General features: G+C 44.6%; 2 protein-coding genes across 3 annotated transcripts in view; one reads left to right on the top strand and one right to left on the bottom strand.

Annotated features, from left to right (window-relative positions):
- Nucleotides 1-13,868, top strand: part of TGM2 (transglutaminase 2) — a 38,022-nt gene extending 24,154 nt beyond the window's left edge. For both annotated transcript variants that reach the window (XM_019016916.1, XM_019016915.4), the window contains 7 exons: nt 151-286; nt 962-1,065; nt 2,691-2,933; nt 3,956-4,228; nt 9,828-9,988; nt 11,097-11,233; nt 11,960-13,868. In XM_019016916.1, coding sequence (XP_018872461.1) covers nt 151-286; nt 962-1,065; nt 2,691-2,933; nt 3,956-4,228; nt 9,828-9,988; nt 11,097-11,233; nt 11,960-12,110 — 1,205 coding nt within the window. In that variant the 3' untranslated portion in view covers nt 12,111-13,868. The remainder of the gene's footprint in view (nt 1-150; nt 287-961; nt 1,066-2,690; nt 2,934-3,955; nt 4,229-9,827; nt 9,989-11,096; nt 11,234-11,959) is intronic.
- A 680-nt stretch (nt 13,869-14,548) lies between these two features.
- The window catches only part of RPRD1B (regulation of nuclear pre-mRNA domain containing 1B), a 99,682-nt gene continuing 87,556 nt past the window's right edge, over nt 14,549-26,674 (bottom strand). Inside the window, exon 7 of the mRNA XM_055373500.2 lies at nt 14,549-15,032. Within this exon, the coding sequence (XP_055229475.1) occupies nt 15,018-15,032 (15 nt within the window). The 3' untranslated portion in view covers nt 14,549-15,017. The remainder of the gene's footprint in view (nt 15,033-26,674) is intronic.

Raw genomic sequence — 26,674 nt, 5'->3', positions numbered from 1 at the left:
CGCCATTGTCCCGGCAGGAAGGGCTGGCTCATGGTCTCAGCACTTGGACAGCAGGTACAGTGTTCCCTGGAATGCAGATGGGCAGGTGGAGGCCCAGAGCAGGGCGGATGTCTCCAGGACCTCACCCCGCTTTCCACTCCTCTCCAACAGTGCTGAGGTGCCTGGGCATCCCTACCCGCGTCGTGACCAACTACAACTCGGCCCATGACCAGAACAGCAACCTTCTCATCGAGTACTTCCGCAATGAGTTTGGGGAGATCCAGGGTGACAAGAGCGAGATGATCTGGTGAGGTGGGGGCCAGGGTGGGATCGGAGCCCAGTAGGGAGGGCCCCATGGAGAGGAAACCTTGGAGGGCTTCTTGGAGGAGGTCACATTTGAATTGGGCCTTAAAAGTTCAGCAGTATTTGAGCAGGCTTGGGGAAGGCCTAGAGGGAAAGTCAACCACATACATGATGGGGCCTCAGGAAGAATCATGCTGCAAATGTTGTCGGGAGTCTGGAATGCCACATTAGGGGGCCCAGGCTTGATTCCAAAAGCAATAGGTTGTCACTCAAGGATTCAGAGTGGGAGAGGGCGGGGCTGACAACTGCCAGGAGGGCTAGAGGGGAAGAGATGGGCGGGGGCTGGGGCGTGGTCCAGGTGGGGAGTGATAAGCCCTGAATGGACAGAAAAGAAGGGATGGAGCCAAGAAATTAGGAAGTCAAAGGGGCCACTGAGAGGGGCAAGGAGGGGAGAGGAGTTGAGAAGGGCTCTGAGGTGTAGGAGTGGGCGCCTGGCTAGAGAGGGTGCTGTGAGATGGACCCCCGTGGGAGGAAGAACAAGGCAGTGGGGAGACACGCTGGGCTCAGTTTGGGACGAGGCGAGCTTGCATCTGGGGACATGAATGCATGGTCTGCCCGTGGGAGGTGGCGATGAATGTTGCTCATGTTCTGTTTCATTCCCGCCCCCCATCCCCCTCAGGAACTTCCACTGCTGGGTGGAGTCGTGGATGACCAGGCCGGACCTGCAGCCGGGGTACGAGGGCTGGCAGGCCCTGGACCCAACGCCCCAGGAGAAGAGCGAAGGTGCGTGGGCGGGCACTGTCGCGTCAAACAGATGGGGAAGACGGGGCTTGGGGAGTTAAAGTGACTCAGCTGGAGGGCGGCAGAACTAGGAGCTCACCCGGAGACCACTGATGGGTCCACAGAAGGGTGGGGGACCTCACTTACATCTTAATAACACACTTCTTGATAAATCTCAAAAATAATTCACATGCATTGCGGAAAGCAGGAAATACAGAGAAGCTCAAAGAAAAAAATCAAATAGCATCTTTGTCTCCTCCCGCTAAAATAAGCAGCATTAACATTCACACGAGCTTCCACTGATTTCGAATCGTGTATTTGTATGCGGGTGTATATGTGTGTGTTTATATATGTATGTATATAAACACACATATATATATGTAGTACCTGTGTGTTTGAAAGAGAGAGTACACTAAGGCACAATTTTGTGATGCATATGGACACTTTCTAGGAATATTTTTAAATGTATAAAATATAATACATAGAGTTACAAAGAAAACCAATTACATTAAAATACAGTTGTCACAAGTTTTAAAAAATGAATTTATGATATAATAACATATGCTTCTTTATAGAACAAGATCTAGCGGTAGAGTAAGTAAGTTCCATAATATAGTTGTAGAGATAATTTATGAGCATAAATTAATTTCCTGCCATCTGGGACAGCTGTAAGGTTGTAATGACCACGCCTGTGGTTCTTATGAGTGACAAGTCCTAAGTGCTCCTCAGGCTGCTATGGTCGTTTCCTGCTTTTGCAACTGAAGAAAGTGCTATAGTGAAAACAAATATACCCTTTTTTCCCCATCACAGGGTTCATAGACCCCTGAATTCTGTTGGTAGTGCCTTGGGGGGGTCCGTGGGCCCTGGTTTAAGACCTCCAGCGGCATGGAACATTTTTTCCCAGCTCTGTCCACTTCTGGATAAAGCATTGGCATTTCTCCAGCAGATAGTTTTCTGTGATTTGAATTTTTATTTAACGTGACCGTGGTCCATCACATGGATGTGCTAGACTGTATCTATCCAGCCTCTAGTCCTCAGCATTGGAAGTCTGTGGACAGTGTGGGGCGGTTATCAACCACACTTATGTAAACATCAGGCACCCGTATTCACTTGGAGAACGCACACGCGCTGGGGCTGGCCCCATGCGGGGCACTGAGCTCCACTCTCAGTATGAGCAGGAAGCGAGACGGATGTCCTCCTTGCTAACATGTGGCCTGTCCTTGGCTCCATAATTTCCTTAGGATGTCTGGGATACATTTCCATTTTATCAAATACTTGCATGGCATTTAGTATAGGCTATGAGCTTTACATCTGTAATTCATGAATGCTCATTAGCTGGGTCCAGATCTTATCTCCACAGGAAACTGCGGCTTCGAGAAGTTAGTGACTGGCCCAAAGTCACCCAGCTAATAAGAGGCTGAGCTGGGATTTGAACCTTAAAAGTTGTGCTCCAGAGCCCCTATTCTGAACCCTTGCCCTGTGGTGCCCTCCTGGAAGTGGAGTCCTTCCGTCAGAGGGCTGCGTGGTCTTGAGGTTTTTGGCTACATGCGGTTGAATTGTGGAGGGTTTTAGAGGACACCAGCCCACCTTCACCCAGGCCCATCCCTTCCCCTTTCTACCCCTGCCAGGGACGTACTGCTGTGGCCCAGTTCCAGTTCGTGCCATCAAGGAGGGCGACCTGAGCACCAAGTACGATGCGCCCTTTGTCTTTGCGGAGGTCAATGCCGACGTGGTAGACTGGATCCAGCAGGACGATGGGTCTGTGCACAAATCTATCAACCGTTCCCTGATTGTTGGGCTGAAGATCAGCACTAAGAGCGTGGGCCGAGACGAGCGGGAGGATATCACCCACACCTACAAATACCCAGAGGGTATGTGCGCTCAGAGTCTTTAATGCAGCCTTGAAGATAAGCATCCGGTTTTCCCAGCCCGGCAGGCTCGTGTATGTGTGTGCGTGTGTTTTAATTGGTAGCCTACGTACAGCAATGGCCCCGTAGGCTATACTCCATCTTCAGCAATGCCTTAGAAACAGGAGCAAACATGTTGAGGGACAGTGGTAGAGGATTATTCATTTAGGGAAAGAGTTCTCTGCTACTGATGTTAAATCAGTTGCAGGGGAAAGGACTTGATTTATTTTTAGAAATTGGATTTGAGTACATCGAACAGCCAATTCAATATGGTATCTAATTTCTAAGCAACTACTAAGCATAGCAAAGCTCACAGAGGGGACTAAGAAACCATAGTTCCTGCCTTGGCCTGACCCTCGCTGACTTTCCAGGGGCGCCTGGCCATACTCTAGCTGAAAGGGATAACACGGAATGAAATGATGCTCTCCCCATCCCCTGAAAGGTCTAGAGCTGATGGTTTGATAGAAGAAATAGATATGCACCCAACAACACTGGGAGAAAAAATCAGAGCATAGGAGAGAGGCAAATGGAATATAAGGAAGGGAGCAATCAGAGACAGGGAGGGAAAGGATTTTAGGTAGAAGTAATCCCTGTGTAATTGCTTGAAGGTAAGAAAGATTGCACTGTATTCGTGCCTAGTATGCACCAAGCACTATTGTAGGCACTGGATAAGTAAAACACAGCCTTAGCCCTCGAGCAGCTCAAGAAGGTAAGTTTGAAACAGAAAACAACACAGGGGAAGGAGTGGTCAGAGAGGGCTTCCTGGAGGAGGGGTTATTTGGGGTTGAGTCTTGAGGGATGTATAGGAGTTCACTAGTGGAAAGTAGATGAAATGCTGTGTCCTCCTGGCCCAGAAATGTAGAGAAGGGGCTCCTTCAGGGCTGCCCTGAGTCATCAGGCCTCTGCAAAGACAGCTCACCCCGTTGCAGCCCCCTTCCTGTGATCTATTCCAGCTGTGATTGAGGCTCTCTTCCCAACCCCTACAGGGTCCTCAGAGGAGAGGGAGGCCTTCACAAGGGCGAACCACCTGAACAAACTGGCTGAGAAGGAGGAGACAGGGATGGCCATGCGGATCCGTGTGGGCCAGAGCATGAACATGGGCAGTGACTTTGACGTCTTTGCCCACATCACCAACAACACCGCTGAGGAGTACGTCTGCCGCCTCCTGCTCTGTGCCCGCACCGTCAGCTACAATGGGATCTTGGGGCCCGAGTGTGGCACCAAGTACCTGCTCAACCTCAACCTGGAGCCTTTCTCTGGTAAGGCCCTGTGTTCCTGGAGCATTTGTTGACCGCCAACTGACAACGTGCTAGGTAGTGACCTAACCACTTAGCATGTGTGATTTCACCCCACAGACAGTTACATGGCGCTGACTCTGGGGCAGGCCCTGTCCTAAGCACTCTATAAATATCAACCCACTTAATTCTAATTGCAAGAGTGAGGGGGTGGATTCTAACATGGCTCCGTTTTCCAGATGAGTAGACTGACGCACAGAGAGGTTAAGTAATTTTCTTAAGGTTGCACAGTTGGGGAGTAAACCTGTCCTCACAGCAGCTATACTGTTTGGTTTCACCTCATCTTCATGTGACCCCTGACTGCTTTCACAGACCCTCTGCTGCCCTCTCCCAGTGAATTCCACTGTCTCCAGCCCCTCATGCCTCAGCAGCCTCTCTCCATGGGCCCTTCGAGAACCTCTCCTGTGCCTCTGGTTGCTCTCGGCCTCAAAGAAAAGTCTCTAACCCAGCACCTTGGAAAGTGCCTGTTGCACTTTCCGCAGTGGTAGAGACGTGCTGAGTCTGCACCACCTATCCAGCATGGCTGCCACCAGCTGCACGTGGCTGCTAAGCGCTTGAAATGTGGCTGGTACAACCGTAGAACTAAAGTTTTTTTGTTTGTTTGTTTGCTTGTTTTTTTATTTTTTTTGAGATGGAGTCTTACTCTGTTGCCCAGTCTGCAGTGCAGTGGCACGATCTCAGCTCACTGCAATCTCAGCCTCCCAAGTAGCTGGGATTACAGGCGTGCACCACCGTGCCCAGCTAATTTTTGTATTTTTAGTACAGATGGGATTTCACCATGTTGGCCAGGCTGGTCTCGGACTCCTGGCCTCAAGTGATCTACCTGTCTCGGCCTCCCAAAGTGCTGGGATTATAGGTGTGAGCCACCACACCTGGCCAAAACTAAAGTTTTAATTGTGTTGAAAGTTAGACAGCCACATGTGGCCAGAAGCTGCTATGTTGGGCAGAGCAGATCGGCGAGCCAAAGGTGGGAGCGTCCAGGCCTCTGCAGGGAGAAGTGCTTTCTTCCTGGACTTGATTGTCCCTCTCCAGTGTCCCCAGCACCAGCCTAGTTGCCTTTTTAGGCAGATCCCCTTCACAGTGACATGGTGTCATTAGACCACCCAACCCAGCCCCGAGCCAAGACTTTGTCACCAGGCTTCCTGCATGGAGACCTGCACAGTGGTTGTCCTCTGGGTCCCTTCCACTGTCTGGCTTTGTCACTGTGCCTGGTTATCTTCCTAAATATAAGCCTGAGGCCCTCAGAGGAGCCATGGCCACTGAGGTCACATAGTGAGGCAGTGCGGGACCAGGAATCAAGCCCAGGGCCCCGCCCAGCAGCCCCACCACCACCCAGCAGCCCCATCCCACTTTCTGCCATTTGGAGCCCTGCAGGTGTGAGGAGGGCAGAGGGGTTTCCAGGCTAGGAGAGGACCTGGGAGCTGCAGAATGAGACATTGGCCATCCTCTGAGGGGCAGCGGAATCAAGTAGGACATCGTCTTTGGGCAGCATCTCGCTGTGTCACCAGAGCAAATGGCCACCCCCCTGCACCTTAGCGTCCCCATCAGGCTCCTGGGGGTCATGATCCAACAGTGCAGGACCATCGGGGGTAAGAGAGTGTGCACACAGTAGGTACTCATGCCTGGGATTCAGTGTGGCCACACCTGGAGATGCTGGAGAGCCCTCGGGTGGGGCATGGTTTGTGTTTACAGAGTTTGTTTCCCCGTCTCTTTTCCCCGGACTCCTGCCTGTCAAACCAGTGGTCGTCCCTCTCCTCTATGACAGTGCCTGGACCCTTGGCGCCCATGGGCTGGCGTCTGGGGCACAGCTTTCACCCTCCTAAGAAAGCAGGTCTGTGTTGCGGGCGGGGCGTCTGCAGTGTTGACAGTTGCTGCCTCCTGGTTTTTCTATCTTGGGCCCACCGTGGGCACTCCTGGAGCTGCACCCCCTGGGCACACCCACTGTCAGGCCCTGGGCAGACTCCTCAGCAGGGGCCAGGCCCTCAGAGGGCAGATCCTCTTGGTACCAGGACAGGGCCCAACACTGAAGCTGTCAAAAGACATTTCCCGAGGCCAGGAAGACCTGGCTTCGAATCTCAGCTCTGCTGCCCTCTGAATGCACCACCTTGGGCGCGGTGAACATGCTCTCTGAGTCTTAGGTCATGCTCGCCTGTTACATGGGGTGATGACATGCCTGCCTGATGTGCCCACAGCCGTGAGGACGGAGGGAGAGGATGCGTGCTCAGGAGGTATCTGGAAAGGGCACAGCAGCACCAGCACACGGTGGGGCCCTCACTCCTCCCTGAGTGCGAGTGCTAAGAGGCGTGGGGAGGCGAGAAGCCCGGGACCTTTCCTGAACACCTTCTGTCCCAGGCAGTGGTGTCAGCCCTGGGCTCGGGGGTTCCTGTGTCCCTGACACCTCGGTGGTGTAGAAAGGACCCGGCCCTCGCTGCTCATCCAGGCCCCAAGAGTCCGGGACAGGATCCATCTCTACAGGCGTGTGGGGGTTCAGGACACAAGGACACCCAAGTTCTAGTTCCTGCTGCCTGCTGCCTGGCTGTGGGCTCCTGGGTATTCCTCTCCTCCAGCAAGGCTATGGGCTCCCCATTCACACAAAGGGGAAGGTGCATTCCTCTTTTGAGAGCCCTTCCAGCCCTGTTTTGTGTGTGTGTGTGTGTGTATACATTTAGGAGGTCCAAGTGCGGTTTTGTTACACGGATATATTGAGCAGTGGTGAAGTCTTGGGCTTGACATTGGAGACCCAGTCCCATCGTTTCAGTGCACACCCACCAGCTCCTTCTCGTGCTCAGAGCTGCTCCAAGGGGAGAAAGTGTCTGTCCTAGAACGAGTGGCATGGGGTGAACTCCAGGCCTGGGCCAGACGCACCAAAATCACTTCCTCCCAGGCCTCTGTGGAGTCAGCCTTCACCTCTAAGTCACCATCGGGACCCTGAGAGCATTGTTCCGCACTGGCATCAGCCAAGCATGCTGACTTTTCTCATCCTCCCAGGAACATGCTCACCACAGAGGGTGAGCAGCAGGTCCCTCCTGTTGGGGACCCACTGGAGACATAGCCTTCAGGGAGAGGAAGGGGAGGACAGAAGGTCCTGGGCATTGGCCTCTGGCTGGAAAGTGAGGCTGGTCCAAGTCCCCTGTTGGAACCTCCAATGCCAAGCTCAAGCTGAGATGCGTTCCCTCTAAGCCCCCATACTGTGGTTGAGTTACTTGTTATTCTTTGATGATAAGATCTGGGGAATTTCCGTGTGCTGGTGGACAGGAAGCCAGGCCCTGGACGGCTGAAAGGAATCCAGTTGCCCCCACCCCTGCCTCCTTTCTCTGCTGCTTCTTTCTCTTCTCCTTCCTGCCTCCACCCTTTCATGCTCTCTCCTCCCTCATCCCTCCAGGTGGGTCACAGGAATGCAGCCAATGTGGCCTCGGTGACTGTCCCCAGAGTAACCTTCTAGAACAGGGCAAATTGTCTAAAGAATGGTTGAGACTGACCATACAGGTTTCCGCTTCCCAGCCAGCATCTGGCCCAAGACCAAGGCCATGGCCACTGGCTTGTGGACGGAGACTTTCAAAGGTCCAGCCCTGCCCTGGCCTCCACCTCCTAGAATAGTCGACAGTTGGGCCACATCCTCCAGGCCCCCGGAGGATAATGTTTTTCTTCTTTCCTGTGGAGCTAGCTAGAATTTCCACTCTGCACCACCAGGTCTTGACCTAGTAATTTTCACCCTCTTTTGTCCTTTTTGGCACAAAAGTTTGGTTTTCTTCCCCAGATCACGTCATCTGATGAGAGGTTGGAGCAGATCCACCCAGGGAATGAAAGGCCAAAGGGGTGGGTAGGCCGGGGCAGCATTTTCCAAAGAGGAGGACGTGGACCACCAGTGTTCACGGTCAAAGGTTCAAGGTCAAAGCCTGAACCTTGAATCCCACAGTGAGAAAGTGACTGTCTCCTCGGGTCTCAATCCGTCCGTCTGGTGACCTCCTGGGGAAAGTCTCCGAGGGTGCTGATTTGCCTCTGGCCTCCTAAGCCTTGCCAATCTCCCTCTTTAGCAGTAGACTCAGGTCTGAAACTCAGAGTCCACAGCACATCACTGTATCTGGCCAGAATTGAATATGCATGACTTTGTTTGTATTTTCTCTCTTTTTTTTCCCCCTTGAGACAGGGTCTCACTCTGTTGCCCAGGCTGGAGTGCAGTGGTGCAATCATGGCTCACTGCAGCCTCGACCTTCCAGGCCCAAGCGATCCTCCCACCTCAGCCTCCCAAGTAGCTGGAACTATAGGCTTACCCCACCACTCCCAGCTTGAATTTTTGTATTTTTTATAGAGACAGGGTCTCACTATGTTGCTCAGGCTGGTCTCAAACTCCTGGGCTCAAGCAATCCTCCTGCCTCAGCCTCCCAAAGAGCTGGGATTACAGGTGCGAGCCACTGCACCCAACTACTTGTATTTATTTACTGCTCCTCCCTGCCTCCTACAAACAGACCCCAAGTCTGTTTTCTTAAATGCTAAACTACATGAATCCTTAAAATGCTAAACTGCTAAGGTCCTCCAGCCTCAGTGTTCTTTTCAGAAACATGGGGCTAAGAACCACACTTCAGTGGGTAGCTTTGTTCCTGCCAGCTTCTTTCTCATCCCCATATCACTGTGCGGCTTTCGCTCTGCAACGACCCTTGGTCTTACCTCTGCCCAGCAGGTGATAAGATCTGGGAACAGAGAGGAAACAGAGGTGAAACAGAGAGGGGAGGTCATCTCCCGGGCTCACACAGCCAGTGAGTGGCCAGACAGGGCCTGAGGCAAGTCTCCCAATCTGAGCACTTACTGGCAGAGGTGATTCTTCATCTGTGCAACGGGTACAGCATCACGAGCCTCATGGAGGGAAATGACCTTATGTCCATGAGAGGCATTCTTCAGTGAGTGTGGACCATATTGTTGGACTCTAAGATCTGGATTATTAGTCCAGATGCCTGCACAGTACATATCAGCTGTGTGACCTAGGACAACGTTATTTCACCTGCTGGAGACTCAGTTTTCTCATCTGTAAGTTGGGTGGTGATACAGGTACAAGCCTTTTAGGGTTGTCATGAAGGTGAAGTAGGAGCCCGCCGTGGGAAGTGCAATGCCTGGTGCAGCAAGCAGATGTCGGCTCTGATCCTCCCCAGGATGAAGGGCCCGCGGCTCACACACCCTGAGTCCCGAGCGCACCAGGCTCTTCCGGGACACTCGCTCAGCTCATCCTCCCACAGCCTTAGGAGTGCCTGTGCCACGCAGATCCAAACATCGAGGACCTGGGAGGTGGAGTGGCTCACGCGGGGTCACCCATTAGAAGAGGCAAAGGCAGGATTAGAACCAAGGCCCGTGGGAGTCCAAGTGCGTCCTCTACCCGCTGCTCAGTGTCCACTCTCCAGCTCCTCCCTGGGAACTCTGGAGCCACAGTGGGGAGTTCAGGGATCCGCCCAGCCATTCCCCCGCTGTGTGACCCCAAGCACATTCCTTCCCCTCTCTGTGCCTCTTGGAGTTGCAAGAGAGTTGGGAGGGGTGATTCTGCATCATGAGCAGCCTCCTTTCTCCCCTTCTGCAGAGAAGAGCATTCCTCTTTGCATCCTCTATGAGAAATACCGTGACTGCCTTACGGAGTCCAACCTCATCAAGGTGCGGGCCCTCCTCGTGGAGCCAGTTATCAACAGCTACCTGCTGGCTGAGAGGGACCTCTACCTGGAGAATCCAGAAATCAAGATCCGGGTAAGGGCAGGCTGGGCAAGGGGCAGGGTCCCAGGGCAGCTCAGCGCTGGGGAGAGGGCAGATCCCTACCCCCACCCCACACACCTGCATCCCTGCAAGCTCCAGACCTTTGGTGCCTTAGCGATCCTCAAATCCTAGCCTCATCGAAGAAAGAGTCATGAAGCCTAGAGAATTGGGGACTCGTAGCCTCTAGGAATGAATCTGAAAATCCCAGAGTGATGGGGTCATGGAATTTGGGGATCTTAGAGTCATGAATCCTTCAAATGCTATACTACTAAGGCTGGAACCCCCAGGCACTCGGCACTGGTGGGGCAGGGTGGGGTGGGGGAGTGAAGGGCACAGACTAGATTCTCACTGCCTGAGTTTGTACCAGGGCAGCCCTGGGCATGTGAGTTTGCCCCACTGTGCCTCAGTTTATTCATCTGTAATATGGGGTTAATAATAGCACTGAGGGGTGTTGTAAGAATTAAAAGCATATCCACAGGAAACACATAGAGCCATCCTCAGCACATGATAAGGGCTCACTGAAAGCTAACTATCCTTATCATCGCCATCATCATCATTATAGCCCTTCACTTAGAGGAGCCGCAGCCCACAACCCCTAAGGGCAACAATTACACTTAAATGGTAAACAGCAGAGGGAGCGGCAGTGAGCAGTGTGCCAGACATTCTGCTGGAAGCTTGCACATATTAGCTCAGTTAATCCTCACAAGAACCCTCAGTCAGGCATTTCTCTCCCATGAAGAATCCAAGGTGTACAGAGTGGGGAGTAACTTCCCCAGGTCACACAGTGAAGAAGAGGCAGAGATCAGCCTGGCTCAAAAGGCTGTGATCTTTCTCCTCCAGACCCTGGGACAAGGGAGGCACTTTGGACATCCCCTGGGTCACGTGGAGCCTCATTGCAGCTCCATGCAGGAGACCTGGGCCGGTAGCACAATCGGTGTTTTCCCGATGAAGAAACTGAGGCACAGAGGTGGGGGGAGGGGGATGATCGTGGCAGACCTGGGTACAGCTTTGTTCAGCAAATATTGGGCCAAATTGCAGTGAATGCAGACAGCCCAGCTTGGATCCCACCTGCCCTTGACATCTGCCCCATGCCCTCTTCCAGATCCTTGGGGAGCCCAAGCAGAAACGCAAGCTGGTGGCTGAGGTGTCCCTGCAGAACCCGCTCCCTGTGGCCCTGGAAGGCTGCACCTTCACTGTGGAGGGGGCTGGCCTGACTGAGGAGCAGAAGACGGTGGAGATGTAAGTGCTGGCTGCTCTAGCTTTGGGGCCTGGGGGAAGCGGGCAGATGCTGGTGGGGGTAGAGACTGTCCTTAGGCACCAAGCCCTGGCTGAAAATCCCCTCCTCTCATCTCCCACACACAGCTGTGCCCACTCCCGGACACCCTGGGGCTAGAGTTCCCACCGTCACATTCTCTGTCAATGCTGACACCACCCATGCACAGATCTGCCACAGACCTCCACAGTGACATCATCCGTCAATAGGCGCTCACCTGCAGACACATGCATCCTCACATAGACAGGTATCTGCCCTCCGAATGTCCACACATGTGCATGCACACACATATGCATGCGTGGGTGTTTCCACATAGATACCTAGCTGCACACATACATACGAGCACACACTTATTTTTTACTTTTTTACTGTAATGTAACTTATATACAGTAAAAAGCACAGATCACCTATGTACAGCTCAATACATTTTCATACACACGGCTACCTGAGCATATCCACTTGTGCCCCTAAATGCACCATCTGCTTTTATGCACACGGACATACATGCGTGCACATGCACGGTTCACTCTAGGAGGGCAGATTGTCCAGGCCCTGCAGAGGGCCGAGAATGAGGCCCATTCGTGGACACGCTGTGCTGATCCTCGGAGGTCACGTGACTTCCTGGCTGGACCCCCAGCATGGGGGAGCCGGGCCTTGGGCCCCTTTCCTTACCACCCCCTCTCTCGCTGCAGCCCAGACCCCGTGGAGGCAGGGGAGGAAGTTAAGGTGAGAATGGACCTGCTGCCGCTCCACATGGGCCTCCACAAGCTGGTGGTGAACTTCGAGAGTGACAAGCTGAAGGCTGTGAAGGGCTTCCGGAATGTCATCATTGGCCCCGCCTAAGGGACCCCTGCTCCCAGCCTGCTGAGAGCCCCCACCTTGATCCCAATCCTTATCCCCAGCTAGTGAGCAAAATATGCCCCTTCTTGGGCCCCAGACCCCAGGGCAGGGTGGGCAGCCTATGGGGGCTCTCGGAAATGGAATGTGCCCCTGGCCCATCTCAGCCTCCTGAGCCTGTGGGTCCCCACTCACCCCCTTTGCTGTGAGGAATGCTCTGTGCCAGAAACAGAGGGAGCCCTGACCTTGGCTGACTGGGGCTGGGGTGAGAGAGGAAAGACCTACATTCCCTCTCCTGCCCAGATGCCCTTTGGAAAGCCATTGACCACCCACCATATTGTTTGATCTACTTCATAGCCCCTTGGAGCAGGCAAAAAAGGGACAGCATGCCCTTTGGCTGGATCAGGGAATCCAGCTCCCTAGACTGCATCCTGTACCTCTTCCCGTGACTGCACCCAGCTCCAGGGGCCCTTGGGACAGCCAGAGCTGGGTGGGGACAGTGATAGGCCCAAGGTCCCCTCCACATCCCAGCAGCCCAAGCTTAATAGCCCTTCCCCTCAACCTCACCATTGTGAAGCACCTACTATGTGCTGGGTGCCTCCCACACTTGCTGGGGCTCACGGGGCCACCAACCCATTTAATCACCATGGGAAACTGTTGTGGGCACTGCTTCCAGGATGAGGAGACTGAGGCTTAGAGAGAGGAGGCAGCCCCCTCCACACCAGTGGCCTCGTGGTTATTAGCAAGGCTGGGTAATGTGAAGGCCCAAGAGCAGAGTCTGGGCCTCTGACTCTGAGTCCACTGCTCCATTTATAACCCCAGCCTGACCTGAGACTGTCGGAGAGGCTGTCTGGGGCCTTTATCAAAAAAAGACTCAGCCGAGACAAGGAGGTAGAGAGGGGACTGGGGGACTGGGAGTCAGAGCCCTGGCTAGGTTCAGGCCCCACGTCTGGCCAGGCACTGCCTTCCCCTCTCTGGGCCTTTGTTTCCTTATTGGTCGGAGGAGTGATTGAACCAGCTCATCTCCAAGGATCCTCTCCACTCCATGTTTGCAATGCTTTTATATGGCCCAGCCTTGTAAATAACCACAAGGTCCACTCCCTGCTCCACAAAGCCTTAAGCCATAGGCCCAGGATATTTCTGAGAGTGAAACCATGACTGTGACCACCTTCTGTCCCCAGCCCTGTCCTGGTCCCTTCCTATGCCCAGGTACCACCCTTCAGACCCCAGTTCTAGGGGAGAAGAGCCCTGGACACCCCTGCTCTACCCATGAGCCTGCCCGCTGCAATGCCTAGACTTCCCAACAGCCTTAGCTGCCAGTGCTGGTCACTAACCAACAAGGTTGGCACCCCAGCTACCCCTTCTTTGCAGGGCTAAGGCCCCCAAACATAGCCCCTGTGCTGGAGGAAGCTTGGGGAGCCCATGAGTTGTCAGCTCTGATTTTATCTCCTGCTCTTTCTACATGACTGGGCGCTCCTTGGGCTGGAAGAAGGGGGGATTCTCTATTGGAGGTGAGATCACAGCCTCCAGGGCCCCCCAAATCCCAGAGAAGGACTTGGAGAGAATCATGCTGTTGCATTTAGAATTTTCCGCTTTGCACAGGAAAGAGTCACACAATTAATCAACATGTATATTTTCTCTATACATAGAGCTCTATTTCTCTACGGTTTTATAAAAGCCTTGGGTTCCAAGCAGGCAGTAGATGTGCTTCTGAACCGCAAGGAGCAAACACTGAAATAAAATAGTTTATTTTTCACACTCAAACTAGGTCTGGTCTGTTCCTTTATGAGTTTGGAGGGAGATGGGTAGGTGAGCTCGCTCACACCTGGACCCCCACTTCCTGCCTAGGAGTCTTTCCTGAGCCTCAGCCCTGTCCTGGGTTTAAACTTTACTGGCATTCAAGGTCCTACACAGGCTGGTTCCATCTCTGGCCCCTTCCACCAACAATCTGTTTTTGGGCCACAGTTAACTTCCTGTATCCCCAGAACACCCTGCGTAGTTGTCTACCTCTTGGCTTTTGTGTGTGTCGTTCCCTGAGCCTGGAGTGCCCCTCCTTTTCTTTCCCTGTTTGGCAAACTCCTACTCATCCTATAATGCTTAACACCAAAGTCACCTCTTCTGTGAAACCTTCCTTGATTTCTTTTCGGGTCCCCAGAGTCCTGGAATATGGACCAATTCAAACATTTATCACAGTAAATTTTACTTCCACGTTGGCCTATCTGTCCCTTTCTCCATCCTATCTGAAGCCCTCGAGGCAGGGACCACGTATCTCTTAAATACACTAACAAATGCTGAATTGGTAAATCAGTGTTTTCTAACTCAGCTCCCACAAGACCTGTGCTGTCCCATAGAAATAAAACATGAGCCACAAATGCAAGCCATATATGTAATTTAGAATTTTCTAGTGACCACATTGAAAACAGTAAAAAAGCCATAGGTGGAATTAGCTTTAATAATGTATTTTATTTAATCCAATATATCCAAAACATTATTTCAACATGTAATCAATATAAGAATTAGTAAGGTATTTGACCTTCTTATTTTTGTACTCAATCTTTGAAACGTGGTGTGTATTTTACACTGACAGCCCATCTCAATTTGAACTAGCTGCATTTCAAGTGCTCAGTAGCCAGTCTGGCTAGTACTGGATGAAGCAGGTCTAGATTGCGATTCCGTGGATGTGCAGACTTGGTCATTCATCTCATTCCCCACCATCGAAGCACTCATGAGTATCTGTTGAATGAATAGATGATGGGGACAGTCCCCACCCTTGGGAAGTCATGTAGAAAGAAATTGACATGCACATAAAAAATAAATCAAAATAAAAACATGACATCACGTGTTCTGGGTGCCGAATCCTTCTGTTCCTTGGACGCTACAACCTGGTGCTGGCTGGGTGGCTTGATAATTGTATCAGTGAGTCACCAGCTGGAAAACAGAAACCGCACTACTATTTCAGGCAGAGAGGGAGTTCATAGAGGAAGTTCATTCCAGAAGTATCCAAAGGGGCAGAGGAGCAGATGGGAGAAGGAGTGTGACCTAGAAATTGGGAAGCAGCTGCAAAGCCCACGAGCTGGCGCCCACAGCCCTAGAACCAACATAGCTGCTGGGAAATACAGAGCCTGTGGAAGCCACCTGAGGCTGCAGCCAGAGGCAGGCTGGCATCTCCCCTCCTCAGGCCTCTTTCCCACTGGCAGATCCTAACCTGAAACCGGCTGGCAAGCAGCTCTGGAAAATATCATTTTCCAGCTTCCAGCCCCCTGAAATACAGAGAGGGTAAGCAAGGGCAAGGATGGAGTAGTTGGGACCTATTGCCATTCCCTGTGCTAAAAACACTTTTACTATCCTCTCTACCTAAAGAACTCTTACTCAACCTGCAAAACCCTGCTCCAAGGAGGCCTCCTTTGTGAAGCCTTCCTGGACTGCAGCCAACTGCCTTGACCTCCCCAGACCTTTACAATACTGGATACTCGGCAGCCTTAGTTAGGAATAGCTGTTTCTGTGCTTGTCCCTTCTTCTGGAGCACCCCAAGGGCAGGGTCAGGGCACAGCTCCAACAAGGGCTGCCAACTCTGGCTTCCAGGCCTGACAGCCTCCCGGCTATACAGCAGGGGCAGAGCTGCTCCAGCCAGGGCTACTGACACTGGGCAGGTGCACAGGCCTCCCTGTTCAGCCCCCAAGCCTGCCCCACTCCGGGGAGCCCACTAGCCAGGAACCCAGGAAGGGGAAGGATACTGACTCTTTGGGGCACATATGTCCATTTTACAGACAGAGAAAATGAGCCTGAGGCCTTGCCCCTCAAACCCCATGTGAGGGCTGAGTCTGGGCCCCACAAGGACAGTGCTGGGCACTGCTCTTTGGCAGGTCAGGGCTGCCGATCCCCACCCAAGCTCTGCTCATAGCTTGGTGCCAGGGGCCTGGACTCCGGATCAGAGCTGGCTCTGCCACAGACTCATAGTGTGGCTTCAGGCAGGTTGTCACCCTCTCTGTGCCTCCACTTCCTTATCTGTCAAATGGGGATGACATGGTGTCTACTTCCATGACTAATGCGCAGGTTCAATAAAGTAGTGCACATCGAGTACCTAGCTGTCTCTCGGCACATCATCCTCCTAACAGCCAACATTGACTGCAGGTCAGAAATCCTTTACATGCATCGAGTTATTTACTGCCTTCATTTTATAGATCAAAAAACTGAGGCATAGAGAGGTTAAGAAATTTGCCCAAAGTCACACAGCTGGTAAGTTTCAGAGCTGGGACTTGAACCCAGGCAGCTTTCCTCCCCCGGGCAGAGCCTAGCCCGGAGAAGGCCCAACCTCTACCGGCACCCTCCCCTCCTACCATGTTCCAGGGCTCTCAGGGCAGGGGCCCCATACAAGCTCTGACAGCCCTCGTGGAGAGGGCTTCTGATTGGGTCCACCCTCCCACCCCTAAAGACTTTCTTCTGTCCAGCTGCCTTTGTTTACCTAGGATGCCCGCCAGCTCACCCATTGGCCTCAAGCCAAGCTCAGAACAACAGAATGTTGATGGAGTCGGGGAAGGAGGGGCAGAGGGTGGAAGGCCAAGCCAGGGCCTCCTAGAAGCACGTTTACTTGGGGCTGGCGCTGGGTCAGAACATACACTCCCCCAGCCTCCCCACCTCCCTCCCCAACAGGCCTGGGCAGAGGCACAGAGACACGTCTGGGAGTCCGAGAAGCCCTGTGTTCCATTTCAAAGGGGAAAGGCCAAAGAGACCCATCAAAAGCAAAAGTGATGAAAAAATGATGGTGCATACAGCCTTGAGAACGCAGGCTGTACGATGACAACCCCACCATGAGGGTCACAGGCAGACACAAAGGACTACACGGTTCCACCCATGTGAAGTTCACCAACAGCCGCGATCGTGCTTCCCCTGGTGGGAGAGAGGCCCAAGGCAGCCTGAGGGGCTGCGGGGGCCTGGGATGGTTGTGATTTTCTTCATCTGGGTGCTGGGTAAACAAGCACGTTCAACATGGGAAGATGTGTCAACCGCATATGCATGATCGCACTCTGTTTGTATGCCTAATATACTTCAATGTGAATTTTTAAAAAAATACAGTACTCAAGGGTTCTAAAAGTTCAAAGGGATGGAGAAAAAGGAATCAATGTTTTTGAGTCACACTCTGCGCCAGGCACTATGCATGGCCTTCTCGGGGAGCACAGGGCGTTTTTCAGGGCAGGCTTGAGGTCAGGTGCCTCGGGCAACTCAGGTCCTGAGTCCCCTCCATACCCTTTTCTGGGAGATAGGGGTTCCAGTAGGGTACACCTCCTAGGGATATTGTGAGCCTTAAACAAGATGCTTTATATGTGAAAATAAGACTGTAAGGCCAGGTGCAGTGGTTCACACCTGTAATCTCAGCACTTTGGGAGGCTGAGGTGGGAGGATCACTTGAGTCCAGGAGTTTGACACCAGCCTCGGCAACATGGCGAAACCCCATCTCTACAAAAAATATAAAAAAATTAGCCAGGCATGGTGACGCGTTCCTGTAGACCCAGGTACTCGGGGGGCTGAAGCTGGAAGATCCCTTGAGCCTGGGAGGTGGAGGTTGTAGTGAGCCAACATTGCACGGCTGCACTCCAGCCTGGGAGACAAAATGAGACCCTGTCTCTCTCTCTCTACATATATATTTTATATATAGATATAATATGTATATTATATCTATAACACATATTATATATGTATTATATATTATATATTATATATGTATTATATATATTATATATGTATTATATATATTATATATGTATTATATATATTATATATTATATACATATTATATATTATATATTATATATGTATTATATATATTATATATTATATACATATTATATATATTATATATTATATATGTATTATATACATTGTATATTATATACATATTATATATTGTATATTATATATGTATTATATATTGTATAGATATAGATATAATATGTATATATAGATATAATATGTATATTATATATAGATATAGATATATGTATAGATATAATATGTATATTATATAGATATAGATATAGATATAGATATAATATGTATATTATATATAAGACATACATAATATGTGTATTATATATAATATGTATATTATATATAAGACATATATAATATGTGTATTATATAATATGTGTATTATATAATATGTATATTATATATAAGACATATATAATATGTGTATTATATAATATGTATATATAATATGTGTATTATATACAATATGTATATATAATACGTATATATAATATGAGTATTATATATAATACGTATATATAATATGAGTATTATATATAATACGTATATATAATATGAGTATTATATATAATACGTATATATAATATGAGTATTATATATAATACGTATATATAATATGAGTATTATATATAATACGTATATATAATATGAGTATAATATATAATACGTATATATAATATGAGTATAATATATAATACGTATATATAATATGAGTATTATATATAATACGTATATATAATATGAGTATTATATATAATACGTATATATAATATGAGTATTATATATAATACGTATATATAATATGAGTATTATATATAATACGTATATATAATATGAGTATTATATATAATACGTATATATAATATGAGTATTATATATAATACGTATATATAATATGAGTATTATATATAATACGTATATATAATATGAGTATTATATATAATACGTATATATAATATGAGTATTATATATAATACGTATATATAATATGAGTATTATATATAATACGTATATATAATATGAGTATTATATATAATACGTATATATAATATGTATATATGAGTATTATATATAGTATATTATATATGTATGTTATATATGTATATTATATATAATACGTATATAATATACAATATATAATACATATATAATATACAATGTATATAATATGTATATAATATACAATGTATATAATACATATATAATATATAATGTATATAATACGTATATAATATATAATGTATATAATACGTATATAATATATAATACGTATATTCTAATATATATAATACGTATATTATATATAATATATAATACGAATATTCTAATATATATAATACGTATATTATATAATATATAATACGAATATTCTAATATATATAATACGTATATTCTAATATATATAATACGTATATTCTAATATATACAATACGTATATTGTATATAATATACAATACGTATATATGCATATAATATATACAATACGTATATATGCATATAATATATACAATACGTATATATGCATATAATATATATCATATATGCATATAATATATATCATATATGCATATAATATGTATCATATATGCATATAATATGTATCATATATGCATATAATATGTATCATATATGCATATAATATATATATCATACACGCATATAATATATATCATACATGCATATAATATATATCATACATGCATATAATATATATCATATATGCATATAATATATATCATATATGCATATAATATATATCATATATGCATATAATATATATCATATATGCATATAATATATATCATATATGCATATAATATATATCATATATGCATATAATATATATCATATATGCATATAATATATATCATATATGCATATAATATATATCATATATGCATATAATATATATATTATGTATTATATACGTATATAATATATAATATTATATATTATATGCATATATATTATATAGTATATAATTAATATTATATATTATATAATATATATTTTATAATATATAACATTATATATTATATAATATATATTTTATAATATATAATATATAACATTATATATTATATAATATATATTTTATAATATATAATATTATATAATATATAATATATATTTTATAATATATAATATATATTTTTTATAATATATAATATATAATATTATATTATATATATTATATATTTTATAATATATAATATATATTTTATAATATATAATAATATAATATTATATAATATATAATATATAATAATATAATATATAATATATAATATATAATAATATAATATTATATAATATATAATATATAATAATATAATATGATATAATATATAATATATAATATAATATTATATAATATATAATATATAATATAATATTATATAATATATAATATATAATATAATATTATATAATATATAATATATAATATAATATTATATAATATATAATATATAATATAATATTATATAATATATAATATATAATATAATATTATATAATATATAATATATAATATAATATTATATAATATATAATATATAATATAATATTATATAATATATAATATATAATATATAATAATATATAATATATAATATATAATAATATATAATATATAATATATAATAATATATAATATATAATATATAATATATAATAATATATAATATATAATTATATATATGATTATATATATATTATATAATATATAATATTATATATATTATATATTATATATAATACATATATATTATATATAATATAATATATAATATATAATATAATATATAATATATAATATAATATATAATATATAATATAATATATAATATATAATATAATATATAATATATAATATAATATATATATATAATATATATATAATATATAATATAATATATATATAATATATAATATATATAATATATAATATAATATATATAATATATAATATAATATATATATAATATATATATAATATATAATATATAATATAATATATATATAATATATAATATAATATATATAATATATAATATAATATATATATAATATATAATATAATATATATATAATATATAATATAATATATATATAATATATAATATAATATATATATAATATATAATATAATATATATAATATATAATATAATATATAATATATAATATAATATATATATTATATAATATAATATATATATTATATAATATAATATATATTATATATAATATAATATATATTATATATAATATAATATATATTATATATAATATAATATATATTATATATAATATAATATATATATTATATATAATATAATATATATATTATATAATATAATATATATTATATAATATAATATAATATATATTATATAATATAATATATATATATTATATAATATAATATATATATTATATATAATATAATATATATATTATATATATAATATATAATATAATATATATATTATATATAATATATATATTATATTTTATATATTATATAATATATATATTATATAATATATATATTATATATAATATATATATTATATATAATATATATATTATATATAATATATATATTATATATAATATATATATTATATAATATATATATTATATAATATATATTATATATAATATATATATTATATAATATATATTATATATAATATATATATTATATTATATAATATATATATATTATATTATATAATATAATATATATAATATATAATATATATATTATATATAATATAATATATAATATATAATATATATATTATATAATATATAATATATATATTATATATTATATAATATAATATAATATATAATATATATAATATAATATATAATATATAATAGGTATATTATATATAATAGGTATATGTATATTATATATAATAGGTATATTATATATAATAGGTATATGTATATTATATATACATATTATATATATTATTATTATATATATTATATATTATTATTATGTATTATATATAATTATTATTATATATTATTATATATACATATATATATAGAGAGAGAGGTTTCTGAGGCCCAGAGAGGTTACAGGACAGGCCTGGGATCACAACGCTAGAAAATGGAGCTAGGAGGCCTACTGGGCAAGCTCCATCCACAGTAATTGCTCTAACCTTCTGCTCTGTTGCCATTGGTCACAGGCTGTGGACTTAAAAATGGAGAATATCCTAGACAGGGAAGTCAGAGAAGGCGTTTCTTGGAAGCTACTATGGAAGCTGAGAGCCTGGGGAGGAAGAGTCAGTCCAGGAAAGGGTGAGGGGTAGGTGGGGCAGTTTGTGAGCTGGGGAGTTCGTGAGCTGGAGTGTTTGTGAGCAGGGGAGTTTTTGAGCCCAGAAGAGGAGGAGGGGTAGGTGGGGAAGTTTGTGAGCTGGGGCTGGGGTGTTAGGCAGGGGCCAGAGGTGAGCACCAGGCAGAGGCGACTTCCTGGGAAGCTGATGACATTTAAGCCTCAGGGAGACTCTTCTGCAGGGGCCCCATACCAGGAATCCCAGGAAGCCCGGCAGTGTTCACACAGGGCAGGGACCCAGGTCACTATCAGGAAGCATCTGAATGCACACATTTCTGGGAAACAGGCTCAGAAATGCTCAGAAACACTCAGAAGAAAGGAATCGAAACTTGAAAGTCTCCAGCAGTTTGTTGTGATTTCTTTTCACATTCTTTATAAATATTTACTTTTGTACTCAATTTATCATTTTCTTTTACTTTTATCTTTTTCATGTACTCAATTTATCATTTTCTTTTATCTTCTTCTTCTTCTTCTTCTTTTTTTTTGAGATAGAGTCTTGCTCTGTCACCCAGGCTGGAGTGCAATGGCACAATCTTGGCTCACTGCAACCTCCGCCTCCCGGGTTCAAGCAATTCTCCTGCCTCAGCCTCCTAAGTAGCTGGGATTACAGGCACATGCCACCATACCTGGCTACCTTTCGTACTTTCAGTGGAGACAAGGTTTCACCACGTTGGCCAGGCTGGTCTTGAACTCTTGACCTCAGGTAATCCACCTGCCTCGGCCTCCCAAAGTGCTGGGATTACAGGCGTGAGCCACCATGCCTGGCTTCTTTTTCTTAAAGACGTTCCCTCAAACTTAAAACCATGATGTGGTATCACAGCCTCCTTATGAGAATGACTAAAAATGAAAAAGCAAAAAATAGATAAATAGATACACACATATATGTGTGTGTGTATCTACTTATTTGTGTGTGTGTGTATGTATGTGTATGTGTGTGTATATATATATACTCGCACACATTTATATAGCTCCTAATATGGGCCAGGGCCAGGTGCTGATTTAGGTCCTGAGGACAGGCTTGTCCCACAGAGCATTCAGACAGACCACCAGTGTGAAGTGAGACGTGCCAGGAGGGAAGGACTAGGGCTCAGAATAATGGGGATACATATATATATATATATACACACACACACCATATGTGTGTTTACATATCTACACACACAGTATATATGCACACATACACTATGTGCATTGCATGGATGAACTAGGTCCTACCACACACACATACTGTGTATACACACACACACACACACACAAGGTGTCAGTGAAGATGTGGAACGGCAGGACTTTTCTCCACAGCTGGGAGGAGAGAGGAAGCTGGTGCGGCCACTCTGGAACACAATTTGCAGTCCTTGAATCTTCTACAGCGGAACATTCATCTCTCCCTGTGAGCCAGCAACTCCCCTCATGGATGACTCAACAGAAATGAGCCCGTATGTCCCCCAAAAGACACATGCAAGAATATTCATAGCAGCTTTTCCCCCAGACATCCCAAAGCTGAAACAACCCCAAAATGCAACCCTTGCTGAGTGAACATAGAAGCTGTGGTATTGTCATTCCGAGGGCCGCTATAGGAATGAGAGGAAACAAAGTACAGCTGCATGCAGCCAACGTGGTTGAATCTTGCTAACATGTTAAGTAAAAGATGCCAGACTCTTGCCAGGCGCGGCGCTCACGCCTGTAATCCCAGCACTTTGGGGAGGCCAAGGCAGGCGGGTCAGTTGAGGTCAGGAGTTTGAGACCAGCCTGGCCAACATGGTGAAACCCCATCTCTACTAAAATACAAAAATTAGCTGGGTGTGGTGGCGCACAACTGTAATCCCAGCTACTCAGGAGGCTGAGGCAGGAGAATCGCTTGAACCCGGGAGGCGGAGCTTACAGTGAGCCAAGATCGTGCGACTGCACTCCAGCCTGAGTGACAGAGTGAGACTCCATCTCAAAACAAAAAAAAAAAGATGCTAGACACCCGGGCACGCACTGGATGATTTCAAACATATAAAGTTCAAAACCAGGCAAAACTCATCTATGATGTCAGAAGTCAGGAGAGTGGTTATGTTTAAGGGGTGGATAACAAGAAAGGGGTACCGAGAGGCTTCTGGGATGCTGGGAATAATGGTCCGATTCTTTTTTTTTTGAGACAGAGTCTCCCTTTGTTGCTCATGCTGGAGTGCAGTGGGGCAATCTTGGCTCACTGCAACCTCCGCTTCCCGGGTTCAAGTGATTCTCCTGCCTCAGCCTTACGAGTAGCTGGGACTACAGGTGTGTACCACCATGCTTGGCTAATTTTTGTATTTTTATTAGAGACAGGGTTTCACCATGTTGGCCTGGCTAGTCTCAAACTCCTGACCTCAGGTGATCCACCTACCTTGGCCTCCCAAAGTGCTGGGGTGTGAGCCACCACGCCTGGCCTGATTCTTGACTTGAATGTCAGTTTACATGAGCATGTTGAGTTTGGGAAAATTCATCAAGCTGTAGACATGATTTGTGCCTTCTCTCTATACATGTTCTACTTTAATGAAACTATCTCCTCCGATGGTATAAGTTTTAGGCCTCTTAAAACCTGACTTGGTGATGGGGGCAGGGAGCGAGACCTCAAGAACAAGAAAGGAATAGGGGAGGTGTGGGTGGGATTGTTTGGGCAAAGACAGGAAGACTAGAATCACATAGGGGCAACCAATGGGGGTGGGGGGCCAGGGGCTAGAGGGAGGTTTGGTTTCTGATTGTTCTGCACTGAGAGTCAATCAACTTTTGCCCAGCCAGGCCTAAAGCCAAGATTTGTACACTAGCCCTCCCCAAGCTGAGCGCCCTGGCACCACCAGACCCCACTCCCCTGGAAGACAACTCTCTTTTGGCCAACTCCCCCTTCATTCCTTCCCAGGCCTGGCCAACCCTGCTTGTGGAAACTCTGAGGGGCCGCCCCACACCCAGTTCGTGGCAGGCACCCAAACACTCATCACCGCACTGACAATTTTCCCCCTTCAATCATGAGTCTGATTTTTCTCTTTCCTCTTCCCTGTTTCATGAACCCAAGCTTTTATGAGGCCCTCTTGGAGGCAGACTTCAAGCCTGATGATGTCGCATCTTGTTTCATTGGGGGCCCTGGTGGCCCTGGTGAAGTGGATGGTGCTAACCTATTTTACAGATGGGAAGAGTGAGGGCCAACAAGGTAAAGTGACTTAGGGCCAAGATCACCACCCAACAAGGGACAGAGCTGGATTTTAACAATAACTACAGGCCGGGCGCAGTGGCTCACGCCTGTAATCCTAACACTTAGGGAGGCCGAGGCAGGTGAATCACAAGGTCAGGAGCTGGAGACCAGCCTGGCCAGCACGGTGAAACCCTGTCTCTACTAAAAATACAAAAAATTAGCCGGGCATGGTGGCACACAGCTGTAGTCCCAGCTACTCGGGAGGCTGAGGCAGGAGAATTGCTTGAACCCGGCATACGGAGGTTGCAGTGAGCCAAGATCGCACCACTAAACTCCAGCGGGCGACAGAGCGAGACTCCATCTCAAGAAAAAAACAAGCACAAAAACAAAAAAACAATAACTACAGTAACAACTTCACCCCCACGTGTCAGCACTAAGCAGTGGCTGGCTCTGTGCTAAGCACTATGAGTATGTTTGCCCAGTAAAGGAAGCTGCAATTATTATCAGTCCTGTTTTTTACAACTGGGTTTTGAAGTCTTACAGGCACAGAAAAGTACAAATTATAACAGCCTGAAGAGTTTCCACAAACTGAACCCGCCCATGGGACTCACCCCACATTACAAAACAGAACATAAGATATAATAGCAAAAGCATTGGTAATACAGGAGAAGACTGATAAACTGGACTTCATAAAAATTTAACACTTTTCCATCTCATAGAATGTCATAAAGTGAAAACACAAGCCACGGGATGGGGGAAACATTTGCAAATTATATATCTGAGTCTAGCATCCAGAATATATAAAGAACCCTTACAATTCAACAATAGGAAGGTAAATAGTCTGGGTACAGTGGCTCATGCCTGTAATCCTAGTGCTTTAGGAGGCTGAGGCAGGAGGATGTCTTGAGGCCAGGAGTTCAAGACCAGCCTGAGCAACATAGCAAGACCCCATTTCTGAAAAACAACAACAACAAAAAAACAATTAACTGGACCTGTGGCACATAATAGTCCCAGCTACTTTGGAGACTGAGGCAGGAGGATCCCTTGAGCCCAGGAGTTTGAGGCTGCAGTGAGCTATGATGGCACCACTGCACTCCAGCCTGGGTGACAGAGTGAGACCTTGTCCCCCTCCCCGCAAAAAGATGGGCAAGGGATTTGAATAGGCATTTCTCCATAAAAGCTATACAAATGGCTAATAAGCACATGAAAAGGTGCTCACATTCAACATCATTAGCCACTAAGAGATGAAAATCAAAACCACAAAGAGATGCCACTTCACCCCCAGCAGAATGCTATC

The sequence above is a fragment of the Gorilla gorilla genome, chromosome 21 (genome assembly GCF_029281585.2).
Source record: "Gorilla gorilla gorilla isolate KB3781 chromosome 21, NHGRI_mGorGor1-v2.1_pri, whole genome shotgun sequence".
Classification (NCBI taxonomy): domain Eukaryota; kingdom Metazoa; phylum Chordata; class Mammalia; order Primates; family Hominidae; genus Gorilla; species Gorilla gorilla.
The sequence above is the reverse complement of the archived record's forward strand: the minus strand, read 5'-3'. Positions and strand labels throughout refer to the sequence as shown.